General features: G+C 43.7%; 1 protein-coding gene across 7 annotated transcripts in view; it reads right to left on the reverse strand.

Moving 5' to 3' along the window:
- The window catches only part of ube2l3b (ubiquitin-conjugating enzyme E2L 3b), a 50,714-nt gene that overhangs the window by 27,319 nt on the left and 4,243 nt on the right, over positions 1–19,152 (reverse strand). For 5 of the 7 annotated variants that reach the window (XM_061816997.1, XM_061816995.1, XM_061816994.1 and 2 more), the window contains exon 2: positions 4,710–4,844. The exons of 1 other annotated variant lie outside the window; for it this stretch is intronic. In XM_061816997.1, coding sequence (XP_061672981.1) covers positions 4,710–4,844 — 135 coding nt within the window. Of the gene's footprint in view, positions 1–4,709; positions 4,845–18,505; positions 19,131–19,152 lie in introns of those variants that run through there. One more of the 7 variants, XM_061817001.1, reaches the window with a different exon arrangement.

Genomic DNA, 19,152 nt, shown 5'->3' on the forward strand with positions numbered 1-19,152 from the left:
AGGTGTATTTGCGCATTTCTGTAAGACTAACACTTTTAGAGGACAATAAATCTATCTATTATTTTAAATAACATTGTTACACTGTTGCTCACAAATGATGACAAAAGTACTTCTTACCGTTAATGCGACAGCTCGTGCTGCACGGTTTCGCTGATGGGTTTGGAGTTCATACATTGTTAGATTAAGCTTCACGCAGGCGTTGAACTTCCATCCGTTCATCGTGATCGTAATTCAATTTGATTTGCCATCATGCCGGTATGATAGTGAACAGTTCTTGCCAAGAACGCATGTATTTTATTCGTTTTATTATCTTGCCTTGATGCGAAGTTGGCAAAATGTTTATTGGCAACGTCGAGTACGAATGCTTTGGCATACTCCCCATCTGTGAATTTAAACACACAGCAGAACCCTACCTCTCCACAAAGGCGGTCCGTTCTTCTTGAAAACTTCGGTACTCATATTTTTTCTTTAAGCGACCTCTGTCAAAGCGTTTCCATAATTAGTTGTTCCCACGCGATCAGCATTAGACCCTTCTGCACCTCTGGACATATACTACCACGCAAAAACTACGGCAGCCCCGCTAGGCCAAACTGTCTCTACTTCATTTGCGTTGCCTCCCACACCTAACTACGGCAACCCCACTTGGACAAACCTTCACTGCACGACAGAAAACATGTACAGTATGTCATTATGAGGGCTCCGCGAGCCATATGCAACAAACAAAAGAGCCAGGTATGGCTCGCGAGCCATAGGTTCCCGATCCCTGCCTGAGATGAATGCTCATATTTGTTTAGACATTTTCTGCCGGATGCCCTTCCTGACTCAACCCTCTGCATTTTTCCGGGCTTGGGACCAGCCTACAGATTGCAAGGGCTTGCTGCATTTGGGTCCCCTCTATTTGCATACCAAATGCTCATACAATAGCTCATACAATTGCAGACCTCGCCTTTGATGTACTTTTGTCAATATTCCAGGTGCCATTGTAGAGGTTTTTTTTTTTTTTTTTTTTTTTAAATATGCCCTAAAACCTGAAAATATCACTTTTTTCCCCACTGGGCCCAACGAGTGTGCCAAATTTTGTGAATTTTCATGCATGTTTAGTGCCCTCAAAATGAATAATTTCTACACATAGGGAAATTTGCAGGTCACTGCTAGAACCCTAAAATTAATAAAAATAATTGCACAGTCCTCAAGGGAGGAGGGATCCTTTGTGAGATCTTAAGCTTGCAGCAAAAAAAGGAAAGCAACTTTATTTAAATTTATACACAAAGAAACTCAATGTGCTTTACATGATTAAAAGCATTCAAATACAAAAATAAAAACATTTGAAAATAAGTACAATTAAAACAGCTTTTTGTCCAAGAAATATCACTAAGGACTGGATGTACTCGAAAACGCGTCAGAAAAAAAAGTTTACCTGGATTTAAAAACATTCACACTTGGGGCCAACCACCTGAGTTGGGAACTTATTCTATTTATGTGCATCATAATAGCTAAATGCTGATTCACCGTTTGCTTTGGACTCTGCACTGTTTGACCCTAGTCAGTTGATCTCAGAGTCGGAGTAGGTGTGTATTTCATTAGTATTTCTTTCATATATTCAGGACTAAAACCATTTAGTGATTTATAGATCAGTAGCAGAACTTTAAGATCTATTCAAAAACTGACTGAAAGCTTGTGTAAAGACTTTAGAATTGGAGTTCTATGCTTTGACTGCTTTGTTCTGGTCACAACCTGCGCTGCAGAAGCTGCAGCTTGTGGCTTTAATGGGGAGCCCAGTCAGAAGACCATTACAATTGTCAAGTTTACTTGAGATTTAAAAAAAAAAAAAAAAAAAAAAAAAATCTGAATCAGCTTTAATGGCCTTTTGTGGAACAATACAAAGAATTTGTCTCCGGCAGGGGGGTACCGACTGGCACCAGGACACCCTAGGTCGCAGTTCGATGATCGAGTTTGTGATTAGACCTGCGACCGCATGTCTTGGACACTTGGGGGAAGAAGGGGGCTGTCAAGTGATCACCACCTGGTGGTGAGTTAGATCCGATGGTGGGGGAAGATGCTGGTCCAACGTGGCAGACCCAAACGTATTGTGAGGGTCTGCTGGGAACGGCTGTCAGATTCCCCTGTCAGAAGGAATTTCAACTCCCACCTCCGAAAGAACGGGGGACATTGACTCCGAGTGGACGATGTTCCACGCCTCTATTGCTGAGGTGGCCGACCGGAGCTGTGGCCGTAAGGTGGTCGGTGCCTGTCGTGGTGGCAACCCACGAACATGTTGGTGGACACCAACAGCGAGGGATAAAGTCAAGCTGAGGAAGGTATCATGCATTTTTAACCTGTGGGACTCCCGATGCAGCTTAAAGGTGGTCACCGAGGGAAAAACCCGGGTGTGAGAGGAGTTCAGTGAGCCCATGGAGAATGATCTCAGGACGGCTTCTAGGAAATTCTGGTCCACCGTCCGGCGTCTCAGTAGGGGCTTCCCCCCCAGTGCACTGTCAACACTGTGTATAGAGGGAATGGGGCTCTCCTGACCTCAACTCAGGATGTTGTGAGTCGGTGGGGAGAATACTTCGAAGAAATCAATTCCACCAACACGCCTTCCCATGAGGAAGCAGAGTCTGGGTGCTCTGAGGCGGGGGGTCTTCTATCTCTGGAACTGAGGTCACCAAGGTGGTTAAAAAGCTCCTTGGTGGCAGGGCCCCGGGTGTGGATGAGATTCGCCTGGAGTTTCGAAAGGCAGATGTTGTTGGGCTGTCCGGGTTGACACGCCTCTACAACGTTGCATGGACATCGGGGAGAGTGCCTCTGGATTGGCAGACAGGGGTGTTGGTCCCAGGGTAAAAAGAGCATTTTGTTTATACAGGTGGCCCTTAATTACACTGGGTCATATGTGACCCCATGGGTTCTCTATGGTTAAAGCGACAAATCATGCTTTGTTTATGGAATATATTACTAATACTGATCAGACCAGCAGGATATGAGGGTGTGTCCCATCAACGACATAAGGCAGATAATAGTATGTTCGCTGATCAAAAATTTAATTACTTAATTGCCAAAGGGAAAAAACTTGTTGGAATAACTGCTCGTTTTGACTTGCATTGATCGGTAGCGCTTACCAAAGGAAGGAGCTGGAAGAACTGGTGGCAGGGATGTGGAGAGTCCGAAAGGATCCTACCCACTTTGGACCTAGTTCAAGTGGCGTGCAAGTCTTTGAGAGAGTGGTGCAGACAATCTGTTCAGCGGTTTTGAATGTGCAGTGCAGTCGGAGGTTGTCCTTTTTTGTGGGAGCCCCAAACCAGACTGTGATGTCGGTAGACTGAACTTACTGGATGACAGCTGTCTAGAACTGTCTCAGCAGGCCGTGCTTCCTCAGAAGCCGCGGGAACTACATCCTGTGATGAGCTTTATTGAGGATAAAGTTGATGTTCGTCTCCCACTTCAGGTCCTGTGACACTTTAAATCCCAAGAACTTGAAGGTCTCAACGGTTGACAGAAGACAATTGGACAGCATCAGGGGCAGATGTGGTCAAGGATGCTTCCTGAAGTCCACAATCATCTCGACAGTCTTTCGAATGTTCAACACCAGGTTGTATTGACCACACCAAAGCTTCAGTCTCGCCACTTCCTGTCTATACGCGGACTCATCACAGTCTTTGATGAGGCCGATGACTATGGTGTCATCTGCGAATTTAAGGAGTTTGACAGTCGGGTGATTCGAGATGCAGTCGTTTGTGTTGAGCGAGAAAAGCAGAGGGGTGAGGACACAACCTTCGGGTGCCACGGTGCTGATCGTGTGTGTAGATGAGGTGGTGTCCCCCAGCTTCACCTGCTGTGTCCTGCCAGTCAAGAAGTTGAAGAGCCATTGGGAGATGGCAGGTGGGCCACTGAGATGGAGAAGTTTGGAGTAGAGGAGTTCAGGGATGACGGTGTTAAACGCAGAGCTGAAGTCCACAAACAGAATCCTCGCATAGGTTCCCTCACTATCAAGATGTTCAAGGATGAAATGCGGACCCAAGTTGACCGCATCATCCGCAGAGTTGTTAGCTCGATAGGCCAACTGCACTGGGTCCAGCTGGGAACCTGTGAGGCTCTTGAGGTGGCCCAGCACAAGCATTGATGAGTTTCTCTGGTCTGCCCACACAATCAAGCTTAAAATCTCAATATGTTCTTCAGATGGTAAAAGGCAGTTTTAGTAATCTATTTGATATGACTGTTGAAGGTCAGGTCAGAGTCTATCAGATCGCCAAGGTTTTGGACTTGGTCTTTGCTTCTTCAAAGGAAGACTCTCCCCAAAATTCATATGCACCATAAACCCTCTAATGTGAAATAATATTATTATTACATATATTTTGGACATTAATTGGAAATAAAATGAAAATAACATAAGCAAAAATGTGGATATGTGCCAGCTTTCACAGCCAAGAACCATCCTTGACCCCGCCCCTGAAATCGCCAGGGCTTAGCATTACACAGAGCGTTCGTTCTTGCTAAGCCATGAAGCTGATGTGTTGTGCAACAAAACTGTGAAAACACACCCAGATTTCTGCTTCTTTAACCTCCCGTGGGGTTAACCTGACATGATAAAGCTGTGGGTGTCACAGTTGAAGTTCGTTCACCAGCCAGGGAAATTTGCACACATCTAATCAATACTGGATATTAGCCGCTTAGTTTTAGCCTCTCGTGCTGGTACTGTATAAGCAACAACATACTTTATGAGGCGGCACGGTGGCGCAGCTGTTCAATCCCAGACCGTCTGTGTGTGGAGTTTGCATGTTCTCCCAGTGTCTGCCTCCAGCCTGTTGACAGCTGGGATAGGTTCCAGCATTCCTGCGACCATCGTGCGGCTGAGAAAATGGATGGATATGTACGTGTAAGCACACAACACTTCCCGGTTACTATTTACGGCGATGCGCGCATGCAAACCCCCCTGCACCCTCCCTCCCGCCATCCCCGCTGCCGGTCGAACACGAGAAGCTGGGTGCTTGAAAAGTAACACTTGAGTGGGGGGGGGGGGGGTCTGGCCACGCCTGCTGTATATTCTCTACAACCAACCAAATCCTCAGAAAAGCATCAAATCTCCACGCTCCATACAATGGGACTGTTATTGTCGTCACCACCACGCCCCCTCCCAACACGTCAACTTCCGCCTGTGTGTGTTCTGGCTCAAACACTGGAACATTGTACCTTATTTTTGTTTTGTTTTCTCGATGGCGGGAGTAGTATTAGCACAGAGCATCGATTTGCTTTTATACTCGCTTTGTTGGCTCTGAGCACAACATTTCCCGGTTAATATTTATAGCGATCCGCTTGTGCAACCCCCACACTCTGGCTGCCGGTGGTTCGCGAGAGGCTGGCTGCTTGAAAAGTACAATTGGGGGGTGGGGGGTGGGGGGTGTTGTTAGTCTGGCCACGCTTACTGTATAATCTCTACATCGAAACCAACTTCTCAGAAAAGCAACAAAACTAAGCGATCCATATTATGGGAGTGTTATTGTTTGTCGTTAGTGCCACGACCCCTCTCGAACACGCCAGGTGCTAGCTGTGTGCATTTTGGCTCAATCACACAGGTTTGGAAATTGTACATCATACTATTTTTGTTTTGTTTGTAATTATTTTTCCACATAAATCGGCCACAAAATGCCACATAATGGACGTTCTCTGTTCGGTGAAACATATCCACAAGCAATGGGGGGGGGTCAGAACAGGAAGCACTGCAGAAGTTGGAAACACTGATTTAGTGTCAGTTTTCCAGCCAGGCACAATGGAATGTCTGAGTGAGAGAGGAGTTTCGATAATACTTTTAATATAATTTAGAGATGTTTCTTGGTGGAATCTGTGAATAAATCTGGCATTAAAAGAAACACTGAACCCTCAACTACTAACTTTTAATGTGTGCTCCCATTCCTATAAGTTTGGAAAAAGTGTTCCTTTAAAGATAGTGAGTCCAAGCAGTTACAAAACTGCAATCCTTTTTTCTTTATTGCCCAAAAAACTCTGTTTTGTTGTGGTTTAGTTGAGGGAAATTTTGACTCTTCCAGTTATCTGCTTTAGACAGTGGCACAACACCTCAGTTGAATTATAGTCATCTGGAGACACTGCTGCATATAACTGTGATCTGCATAGCTATGGTAGTCAAAACTAAAGGACAGAAGATATAAACAAGTGTAAAACCCCTGAGTGGCAGATAACAGGGGGAAACATATACATACACATCAGCCAATTGGTGACATAATTACGAAACAGCAAAAGATTCATATTCACCCAAAAGACATCTAAAACCCACATGAAATGATTAGGTCCCCCAAAAATATGACGTGGTTCTGACTTCCTTGATTTCAGAACTCAGGTAGTTTTTTTTTTTTTTAACAAAATGTTTTTTTTTTTTTACATTGTCCAATTGTAAACTCAACATCCAACATGTATGTAACCAGAAATCTGTTATACCCTCAATCTCTCAACTTGGCAGTGTGTATTATTGAATACAGAACATGTGACTCTTAAAATCTGTAAATAAAGTGATCGAAAAACAGTCTTGTATTTTATTCTTTCATGTTGAATTCAAGTCAAATGAAAAACTTTAGTGATTAATTAAGTCAACTTAATATACTGTCACAGTTCAAATCAGTGTTGTGAATCTTGTGATTTACACTGATCATGGGTCCTTTGACGATAAAGTTAAATTTTTTCTTTATACTGTAATTCCCAGTCTATAGACCGCACCTGGTTATAAGCCGCGGTACTCAGAAAGAGATTGGCATTAGCATGGCGCTAGAGTTAACGTGACGCTAGCATTAGCGTGGCGCTAGCGTTAAACTCTTGCCATGTTAAACTCTAACGCTAGACCCTAACACGAGTGCCGCATCACCGCATATACCGCAAGGTTGAAAGCGTGTGGAAAAAAAGGCGCGGCTTGTGGGCCGGAAATTACGGTATATTTTCAGAGATGATAAACTTGATTTTGTAACGAACAAGCCCAATAGTAGGACCCAGATACAGGTAGCCGAGACATAACCGTGGATTTTCGGAAGCTTTATTGCCAGGCAGAGGTTGTAATCTGGAAGGCAATCCATCGGGGGACAGTACAAAAATCTCAAGGCAAAAGACTTGGTCCCAAAAACATATAACAATGTCAAACAAAAATCTGACATAGCAAAACATGAAAATGTAACTTGACTTGATATGGCTGACTTACGCTATGACACGGGGACGAGGCAGTTAGGCTATCTGAGACTCGTGAACACATGCAAATACAACGATCTGGCAACAAGTGATCAGGGCGAGACGAGATGCAGGTGCTGCCAAGCAGAACCAGTGTGCACGAGAAAGTGGCACAGACATGTCCCCACCCGCTGCAGCTGCTGTCAAACACCTGACTTAACTCTATGGTTCCACAGCAAAAGCGCGGGTGTATTCGCGGCGTGCGGCGGGCCCAAGCTCGCTGCAGAGTTAGGGTAAAAGGACATTTTTAGAGTCTGTCAGGAAATCGGAACCACAAGCTTCAAGCTACAATTCCCAACCAATGTACAATCCCATCTAGCAATCTTATTTGGGTAGAGTTCTGTCAGAGGTGACTGACGGGAATCTGCCAGCCGTTCCATGCATACTCTCTCAACACATTTCGGTCTGCATCTTCCCCCACCACCGAGCCAACTTACCATCACTTGGTGTACAGTTGACAGTTCTGGCCCTCTCTTCACCCGAGTGTCCAAGAAATGAGTCCAATGACAACCACAAAACCGATCATTGAACTGCAACCTAGGGTGTCCTGGTGCCAAGTGCACATGAAGACACCTTATGCTTGAACATTGTGTTCATGATAAGACAAGCTGGGATGAGCAAAGAAATCCAGAAAGAGAACACCGCCCTGGTTTGATGGGGGTATTGGGGGGGGCTCAGTGTCATTGCCCATGTGAGTTTGAAGTCCTCCAGCAGACCAATGGAGTACCAAGCGGGAGCACTTTCCAGCACCCCCTCTAAGAACTCCAAAAAGGTTGGGTACTCTAAGTTGTTTTTCAGTGCATAGGCATAAGGAATAGTCAGGACACATCAACCTACCCAAAGGCGGAGGAAGGCTACCTTCTCGTCTACTGGGGTGAACCCCGATGTACAAGTGACGAGCTGGGGGGGGCAATAAGTATATCCAGCGCCTCCCAACGTGGGCAAGTCCAGAAAAGAAGAGAGTTCAAGCCCCCTCAAGAGTCCTGGTACCAAAGCCCAAGCAGTGTGTGGAGGTGACCCCGACCGTATCTAGTCGGAACCTCTCGACCTTACACACCATTTCGGGATTCTTCCCTGCCAAAGAGGTGATATTCCATGTCCCTAAAGACAGCTTCTGAACCTGAGGATTGGATCGCCAAGCTCCGTGCCTTCGGCCGCCACCGAGGTCACACTGCACCCAAAGACCAATGGCCTCTCACAGGTGGTGAGCCCATGGGAAAGCCTGTGACATAAGTTGAGGTCAAATCAACATTACAACATGATAGAGATAATGAATGCTAAACAGGCTTTACACGATCAGTATTTATGGGGCCGATCACCGATTCTTCTTCTTTTCCTTTCGGCTTGTCCCGTTAGGGGTCGCCACAGCGTGTCATCTTTTGCCATCTTAGCCTATCTCCTGCATCTTCCTCTCTAACCCCAACTGCCCTCATGTCTTCCCTCACCACATCCATAAACCTTCTCTTTGGTCTTCCTCTCGCTCTTTTGCCTGGGAGCGCCATCCTCAGCATCCTTCTACCAATATACTCACTCTCTCGCCTCTGAACATGTCCAAACCATCAAAGTCTGCTCTCTCGAATCTTGTCTCCAAAACATCCAGCTTTGGCCGTCCCTCGAATGAGCTCATTTCTAATCCTATCCAACCTGGTCACTCCGAGCGAGAACCTCAACATCTTCATTTCTGCCACCTCCAGTTCAGCTTCCTGTTGTTTCTTCAGTGCCACCGTCTCTAATCCGTACATCATGGCCGGCCTCACCACTGTTTTGTAAACTTTTCCTCACTTTTCCCCCTCTACTTTTCTCATTCACGCACATATATTCTGTTTTACTTCGGCTAATCTTCATTCCTCTCCTTTCCAGTGCATGTCTCCATCTTTCCAATTGTTCCTCTGCATGCTCCCTGGTTTCACTGCATATGACAATATCATCTGCGAACATCATGGTCCAAGGGGATTCCAGTCTAACCTCATCTGTCAGCCTATCCATTACCACTGCAAACAGGAAGGGGCTCAGAGCTGATCCCTGATGCAGTCCCACCTCCACCTTAAATTCCTCTGTCACACCTAAGGCACACCTCACCATTGTTCTGCTACCATCATACATGTCCTGTACTATTTTAACATACTTCTCTGCCACACCAGACTTACACATGCAGTACCACAGTTCCTCTCTTGGTACTCTGTCATAGGCTTTCTCTAGATCCACAAAGACACAATGTAGCTCCTTCTGACCTTCTCTGTACTTTTCCACGAGCATCCTCAAGGCAAATAATGCATCTGTGGTACTCTTTCTAGGCATGAAACCATACTGTTGCTCGCAGATACTTACTTCTGTCCTGAGTCTAGCCTCCACTACTCTTTCCCATAACTTCATTGTGTGGCTCATCAACTTTATTCCTCTATAGTTCCCACAGCTCTGAACATCCCCTTTGTTCTTAAAAATGGGAACTAGAACACTTTTCCTCCATTCTTCAGGCATCTTTTCGCCCGCTAGTATTCTGTTGAATAAGTTGGTCAAAAACTCCACAGCCATCTCTCCAAATTGCTTCCATACCTCTACCGGTATGTCATCAGGACCAACTGCCTTTCCATTTTTCATCCTTTGTAGTGCCTTTCTGACTTCCCCCTTAGTAATCATTTCCACTTCCTGGTCCTTCACTCTTGCCTCTTCAACTCTTCCTTCTCTCTCATTTTCTTCATTCATCAACTTCTCAAAGTATTCTTTCCATCTATTTAGTACACTACCGGCACCAGTCAACACATTTCCATCTCTATCCTTAATCCCCCTTACCTGCTGCACATCCTTCCCATCTCTATCCCTCTGTCTGGCCAACCTGTAGAGATCCTTTTCTCCTTCTTTCGTGTCCAACCTGGTGTACATGTCTTCATATGCCTCTTGTTTAGCCTTTGCCACCTCTACCTTTGCCCTACGTCGCATCTCGATGTACTCCTTTCGCCTCTCCTCAGTCCTCTCAGTATCCCACTTCTTCTTCGCTAATCTCTTTCCTTGTATGACTCCCTGTATTTTGGGGTTCCACCACCAAGTCTCCTTCTCCCCTTTCCTACCAGATGACACACCAAGTACTCTCCTGCCTGTCTCTCTGATCACCTTGGCTGTCGTCGTCCAGTCTTCCGGGAGCTTCTGCTGTCCATCGAGAGCCTGTCTCACCTCTTTCCGGAAGGCCGCACAACATTCTTCCTTTCTCAGCTTCCACCACATGGTTCTCTGCTCTACCTTTGTCTTCTTAATCTTCCTACCCACCACCAGAATCATCCTACATACTACCATCCTATGCTGTCGAGCTACACTCTTCCCTACCACTACTTTACAGTCAGTAACCTCCTTCAGATTACATCGTCTGCACAAAATATAATCTACCTGCGTGGTTCTACCTCCGCTCTTGTAGGTCACTATATGTTCCTCCCTCTTCTGGAAATAAGTGTTCACTACAGCCATCTCCATCCTTTTTGCAAAGTCCACCACCATCTGCCCTTCAAAGTTCCTTTCCTGGATGCCGTACTTACCCATCACTTCTTCATCGCCCCTGTTTCCTTTACCAATATGTCCATTACAATCTGCACCAATCACAACTCTCTCGCTGTCTGGGATGCTCAGAACTACTTCATCTAGTTCCTTCCAGAATTTCTCTTTCAACTCTAGGTCACATCCTACCTGTGGTGCATAGCCGCTAACCACATTATACATAACACCCTCAATTTCAAATTTTAGTCTCATCACTCGATCTGATACTCTTTTCACCTCCAAGACATTCTTAGCCAGCTCTTCCTTTAAAATAACCCCTACTCCATTTCTCTTCCCATCTACTCCGTGGTAGAATAATTTAAACCCTGCTCGCAAACTTCTAGCCTTACTACCTTTCCACCTGCTCTCTTGGATGCACAGAATATCAACCTTTCTCCTAATCATCATGTCAACCAACTCCTGTGCTTTTCCTGTCATAGTCCCAACATTCAAAGTCCCTACACTCAGTTGTAGGCTCTGTGCATTCCTCTTTTTCTTCTGACGCTGGATCCGGTTTCCTCCTCTTCTTTGTCTTCGACCCACAGTAGCTGAATTTCCACCGACGCCCTGCAGGTTAGCAGTGCCGGGGGCGGGCGTTGTTAACCCGGGCCACAACCGATCCGGTATGGGATTCTTTAGATGAACGCTCATATTTGTTTGGCACAGTTTTTACGCCGGATGCCCTTCCTGACGCAACCCTCTGCATTTATCCGGGCTTGGGACCGGCCTACAGATTGCACTGGTTTGTGCCCCCATAGGGCTGCATTCACCGATTAGCATGTTTAAAGAAGAAAAAAAAAAACACGATAACCGATCGCAAGATGGAGCAATGAGTCTATTTAAATGACCTGTTCATTTATTGTATATATTATGCATGCGTACTTAATTTCTCAAAAAAATATATAGTTTCAATAAATAATAGACTGACAAAGAGAACGGTCTTTGATTAGATGACAAGAAGTACAGAACTGTGAAAAAGTATAAGCCCCCTTCCTGATTTCTGTTATTTTGATTATCTTTCACACAAAGGTTTCAAATCATCAAACCAGTTTTAATATCATTCAGAGGCAACCTGAGGAAGTATAAAATGCAGTTTTCAAATGACAATTCAATATATGAAGGGACAAAAAAATTTCTGACCCTCTGTGAATAAAAATGCCCTTTGAAACTAATAATAGGTTGTGCCACCCTTGGCAGCAAGAAGGCGTAAAAAACAAAAAGCTTGTGGTTACGATTTACAGAACGACCCTAAAAATTCCAGAGCGTGAATTAACAAGAATTGACAAGAAAATGGTGGCACCAGGGTGCTGGAGACAGAGTAAAAATATATATTTTAAAAAAATATAACAAAAACTCCCTACCAACCCTATTTCTGAAATGTAGGAAATGGGAACCACCACATTTTTTGTCCTAACTGAAATCAAGCATTTGCGATGAGAGATGATTCGTTCAGATCGTTCTGGAGGAATTTTGTCCCACTCTTCCTTGAAGAATTGTTTCAACTCCGCCATATTAAGAGGGTTTGAACTGCCCATTTAAGGTCACACGATAGCAAACCAATTGGATTTAAATCCAGACTTTGACCCACTCTAAAACCTTAAAAAAAAAAAAAAAAAAAAAAAAAAAAAAAACAGCACGGTGGATCAGCTGGAAAGCGTTGCCCTTAACAGTTCTGAGGTCCTGGGTCCAATCCTGGATCTGCCTGTGTGGAGTTTGCATGTCGTTGCCATGCCTGCGTGGGTTTCCTTCGGGCACTCCAGTTTCTTCCCACATCCCAAAAACATGCAACATTAATTGGACACTAAATTGCCCCTAGGTGCTAATAGGTATACAGTGTGCACTTTCTCATTCATGGTTCACTGTTCGGGGGCCACCATGGTTGTGAATTTAGCTCGGAAAGGTTTTTTTCCCCCATAATCTACCACATTTTCACATTGGTAAGGTGCATTTAGAGATTTTATTTACTCTCATAAATAGACAAGCGCCTTACAGTGTGGCGTGCCTCTTGTGCACAGAGAGGTCCAACATCTGTAAATGTTGTGTGACTTGTCTAATGAAGAACACTTAAAAGACACTGGTTACGCTGTTACCATGCATGCTAGCACATTTTAGCGTCTATGTAACCTACAATGTGGTGGCGCTCAGAGAGGAACAATTGCATTTTGCAGAAGAAGCTTACAATGACCTACACGCAAACAGTGTAGCTAGGTCATTTTACAAGGTATTGTTCAAACTCACAGTATCACAATGAAACTAAAATGAGTTATACTATTTTGTTTGCTGTGGTGAATTTTAGTTTCGATGTGACACCGGGAGTGTGAACAACTTCTTGGGTAATGACGTGAGAGGATGTAAATATTCAAAATACATGTTTTGTGTCATTCTTTCTCAATCACTTTTGATTTATCATTTCCTAGTTATATTTAGTTTGCTGTGATTTCAGAAACTTGGGGATTTCGTTCAAAATATGCCAAAATGCTCTTGATCTCCTGTTTGAGAATATTCACGACTAAATAACCAACAGACCATTTATACAAAGAAAACCTTGCCCACAATCAAGAAGAGGGGCAAAAAAAGGAGCTTTGGTACTACATTGGTAGTGAATGAGAAAAGCGAAAGTGCTGTTAATCCATCTGCTCGACAACCTAAAACCACAACCAGTCTCAACATCCCTTCATGTGTATTCTACCACAGAAAACATTCTCTTATCGATCTGCTTGCAATTCAAAACAGAGTCATGTCAAAACACTTGAATTTTTAAGACTTGTGGACATTGCTTTGGACACCTATTAAAAGGTTATGCAAGGAAAACTAAAGCAGTGTTCACACTACTGCCCATTTACCACCTCACCAATGGCGAATTAATGCAGAGCAGGGGTGCTCAATGCGTCGATCGAGGCAGTCTTGGTCGATCATGGGACGGCGTGCCAAAAAAAAAAAAAGTCAGTCAATGGTCCCTCTAAACTTGCGCGTGTGGGCATTTGTGCACCATTGATGCAGTCTTGGAGATATTCTGCATTACAAATTGAAAGTACAACATACAGCGGCATTGTGGGATTTTGCAATGTGATTCAATAAGAGATGACTCGTTACATTCAATGGCACAATTCACATACATACTGTAAAAAATTAAAAGAAGCCACAAGTTTCTTTTAGGCAGCACACGGAACTTTCTCAAACAACGACCGCTTCCGCCACAATCTCTTTTCCTAGTTTACCTTACACCCGCCCGCCCGCACTCTGAAAGATGTACACTCATCATTACTAATGTTACAGTACTTACGCAGTCCATCAATGTGTTTTATAATGGACGAGATTTTCTGTTTTCCGAGTGAGAAAGGTTTGGTCTGAAGCCAAAGTAGAAAATGCAGAATGAGATGGTGTGTCATTTTAAAATTCCACCTTGGCACAGCCTGATCCAGGATGAAAGCACAGACAATACAGTGCACAAAAAGCTAATTCTATATTTTAAATATAGGAGGCAACATAACATTAACCTTAAAACAATTTGGGAGCATCACCCCCCGTAGCTCACGAGAGGCTGACTGCTTGAGAAGTCGACCTTGGGGTAAAAAAAAGTCTGGGCACCCCTGATGTAGAGTGTGGCAAAGTGAATATTGCCCATGATAGCCGTGGTGGTAAATCAAAATCACATCTCAAAAGGCCATTCCGATAAAAGTAAATCAAAATCACATCTCAAAAGGCCATTCCGATAAAAGTTAAGCGCTCTCACTTTGTTGTGTATTTACAGTGTCAAGGCCTTGTTCCACTCCCATGCTCATGTTGCCGACAATGGCCGCATTGCATCATGTGAATGACCTATTGCCCCGCACATCCAATCTGTCAAATGACACGCACCCGACAAAAATTGTTGCAGCACGTTGAATTCCGTGGGGATCATCTCTCATTATTCGACCGTTTTAGTCGCACCCTGTGATGACACACCGTTCCTCCTGGCCCCACATTCCGCCTACGCCGCCAGCCTCTTGATCAATCGAGATCATCATGGCGGAAGTTACAAAAAGCCATATAATGTCAAAATCATGTTTTGTGGTGAAAAAAACGGATGGGTCCATATCGGCTTTTTTTCATTAATAACATACTAAAAATCATGCATTTCATGACAGTCGACCTTTAAGCTTAAGTGTACACGGGGCTAGCTTGGTGCGCATGGGGCTGTGGAGAACCATCCCCCTGACATTTATTACACGGTGAAAAAATGTTTGGGTCGGCAGAAATTTCTTGCGCCGGTCGGGAAATCGGAACCACAAGCTTTTTTTTTTTTTTTTTTTTTAAACACCTAGACAGGCTCATAGCTGTAGTACGTCGGGGTTCAAATCCCGGCCCCGCAGGACAGCAACCTTGCTGCCTTCTTATCATTGCAGAGGCTGCCAATTCCACTTTGGTTGCATTGCCCTCCCCGTCAACTGAAGCATTGTACTTTAATTCCATTTTGACAAAATTATATAGTGTACCATTTCTATAACCACATCCTTATGAATTTTTTTTCTTGATCTCTGTACTCTGCTTACAGCAGTGCAACCAAGACTGGCAAGAGCACCATTATATAGAAATACGTTTTTACAAGGTATACATTGAGTTATTTCTCGTGTTGAGTACTATCCTGAAGATAAACTTACCCCAAAAATACCATGCTCAATGGAAATTTAAGTATTTGTTATTAACAAAATAAATAAATGAAAAACCTCACAATTAGAATATTTTCCCAAATTATTCAGCCCAATTTGATTGATGACTGGGTAGTTTTAATTTTTACCCACATCATTACAAGCTTGTCGGCCCAGTGACTAACTTCTGTGCCTAAAAGGTTCAACTACAAACATGCAATGTTGTGGCCAAGTACATACAAGTGTGACGAGGAAGTTTTTATATGGTTCTGCCACATTGGCTTAGAGGTTTCATAAACCAGTGCCAAACCTTATTGTGTGTCCTGTTTGGAGATTAGATTAAGGAGAATGGAGAATCTGGATACCCTTTCTGTCAGAACAGTTTTACTATGTGACAGTGGTACAGTACCAACCCTGCTCCAGTGTTATGTAAGACTGCACAATTAAATTAATTTTAATCGTAACCAGGATTAAATGAGCCAATCATTCGAAATTTGTTTACAATTGAATTGCAGGCACTGCTGAATATGAAAAGTCAGCTAGCCCCCTAGGCGCACATGTAGAGGTGAATGCTTCATTTAAGATCAAGTGTCACCCCAACAAAGATTTTAAAATTGATATTGTCGTGAAAAATACATATCACTATATTCACTTCAATGTCTATACGAAAAAAATAAATGTAAGCGGAGAGCGCGTCATCCATGCACAAAGTTGCAGAAGTGTCATTCTACGACATCCAAGTGGTCGCCATATTGGTTGCATCCTCTGTCCATGACGTCACCTGGACATTTGCCAATGAAAACATGCGGTGCACTCTACTATGGGAGACGAACACGCCCCTTCTGACACGGAAGCTCTTTTTGAAAAGGAGAACACTACACAACCGAGTGAAGTTACTGGGGCAATATTACACTATTGTTTTGAGCCTTATGCAGATGGTATGCGATCATGGCCAAACCACCTCCCCGTCTGAACCACTTCCGCGGCGGAGATGAGCCATCGCGGCTCATCGCAGCCGGCCGGTGTGGCTCATTTTCGGCGCCGAGGTGGCTTATCACGGAGCCGAGCCGTGCTGCTTTAGGAGGTTGTTCATAGTCGCTGCAGTACGCGATGAACAACACTGTCGAGCTTTACTGCGTTGTCGTCGCACACGGCTGAGTGAGGCAGAGCCGAGCCGTGCTGCTTTTGGGGGTTGTTCATAGCGACCACAGTACGCGATGAAAAACACCGTCGACCCGGGGCGCTTTACTGGGTTCTCAGATGCGTTCTTCAGAATCGCCGGCGTCCGCAAGCCCGACGCGCAGCCTTCGCCAAAAGCGTGGCGCCTCAGGCTCGTGTGGCTCATTTTCGGCGCTGTGGTGGCTTATGATGGAATCGAGCCGTGCTGCTTTAGGGGGTTGTTTATAGATGCCACAGTATGCGATGAACAACACCGTCGAGCCGGGGCGCTTTACTGCACGCACGTGGCTGAGTGAGGCATTGTCGGCTCGGTTCTTGAGAGCTGCCGCCGCCCGTGAGCCCGAAGCGCAGCCTTCGCTGGCGAAGCAACGCAACAGCCCAACGCCATCAGACGCGCACAGACATATTTCATATGCGAATCTTTTGTTACGTTAAGAGAGACCGATTACATGGTCTGCCCAAAACTATTATTTTTTTTTTAGTAGCTGTATACACACTTACCTGTCATTTGGAACCCATGAAGCTCTCGTCCTCTGCACCCGTGCAATCCATTTTTCACGACGAACCGGGTCTCTTGCAAACTTATGAAGGGTAAATCCATTCTCCCGAGTGTCAAGCAATGTCCAGCAATGCCACGAGCCAGCATTTTGCTAACACGAAGGAACAACGAGCTCACTTCCCGGCGGTAAAACTAATGGAAACAAATGAGTCCACTTGGGGGCGCTGCTGCCCGTTACATCACTTCCTGGTTCTTCTCGAAAACAAATTCCTCAAGAGGATTTTCATGGCGGGAGTTACAAAAATCTGTATACGTCAAAATCATGTTTTGTGGTGAAAAAACACATGGGCCCATATTGGCTGCCGTTTTTTTCATTAATACCATACTAAAAATCATCCATTTCATGACAATAGCCCATAGCATTGTACCCTGGGGAGAACTCAAAAGAAAAAGCCTAGCATGACATTGATGTCCAATTTACTCATGCATAAAGCTTTGATTTTGAAGTTTGCTTTCAGCACATTGGTAGAGAAGCGGCATCTCACAATAAGACACTATGAAAAATCATTGTAGCAGCTTCCTTGACTTAAATTTTTTCGTCTTACCTGACCAAAATGAAAAACTGCTGAATAAATGAAGAGAGAAATCACAACTGTCAAATTATTTTCACTTTGTGACCATGTGCGACTAACCAATAATTAATCAGAACAACGAAGACGTACCCATCTTTGCAATTCATCATATTGACTGGGATTTTCAAATGAAGTCAATTTACAGACTAATGTGATTGGGTTTTATGTATTAGCTGTATATGCTTTCGTTAAGTCGCAATTAGTGATTGCACTTTTCTGTTAGCGTTTGGTAAAGTAGTGTGGGTTTTTTTGGGGGGGGGTTATTTTCAATTATTTATTCTTACAGATTCATTTTGCACTGAAGACTCAAATATTGCTTGTTAAAAAGTAGTCCAACAAAAATAGTTATCCCTAAGATGAGGACCAATCATGGCTAATAACCATGATTACAACATTGTTTTAAAAAAATGTGATTATTCATCAATAACTCTGTAGCCCTTATGGTATGTGGTATTTTTCTCAAATTTTATGGTCAGGATGAGAAGAGTTCAAGGTGTGTTAATGATAAACCTGTACATAATTCAGTGCTGGTGTGTTGAAAAAAAGTGTTGGACTTCAGCAAGTGTTAGACTGGTGAATGTTTGAGGTTGATTTAAAATATGCTTAAACTATACTTGTTCAATGACTACAATGTCAATGACTTTTTTCCATATGAAAATCAGCTTGTTTTCAGGTAATGATATTGTGCATTGTTTCTGATTGCAAACTCAGCAGGTTGTGTAATCAATTTAAAAAATACGTTATTTTACTAAAGTGAGTTTGCTTGCAATAAACATTTGGTAAAAATAAAGACCGAAAAACGCGGTAATTATTGTTGAAATACTTACTTATTACCATTCTACTCTCCAGCAGTTTCGATCCTCGTAAAAGTTAAAATATTCAAGAATAATTTAAGTCATGAACTCATTTACGACTACGTGTAAAAGGAAACAGAAAGATAAATGTAAATGGTAACTGGACAACTAACTCTTACGGCTTGCCTTGCCTTGAAAAATCAGTTGTAAATACTGTACAACTAAAATTAAAACCAATTACAGTTGAACGCTCAACTCATCGTAGCCTGAATTAGCTGGGGACGAGCTAGTTTCAACGCAGCTCACATCCAAAGATAGCAAGTTAGCCGATTAGCAAAGCCAACGTATTGTCCCTTGGAAATTCACCGTCGTATGTGAGCGCCATCGAATAACAACTCGTTGTTCGCGTACAGAAAACTACTCTTATTAACTTTTCATGAGTGAAACAATTACATGTCGTAGTTCAACCCTTAACACTGATCATAAATGCTGGCCTAATTTGCCGGGTTCTTTGCTTCCAAAAATCAGATCGCCTATGTAGTGACCTCGTTCATAAATAAAGACATCTTAAAACAGTTGATTTAAAATACATGACGGATTAGGCTCTGTAACGGTGAAAGAGTCACATGTTTTAAAAGCACCAAACCACCTGAACGCAATGCAGGTGATAATGCTATAAC

This window comes from Syngnathoides biaculeatus, chromosome 4, assembly GCF_019802595.1.
Source record: "Syngnathoides biaculeatus isolate LvHL_M chromosome 4, ASM1980259v1, whole genome shotgun sequence".
Lineage (NCBI taxonomy): Eukaryota > Metazoa > Chordata > Actinopteri > Syngnathiformes > Syngnathidae > Syngnathoides > Syngnathoides biaculeatus.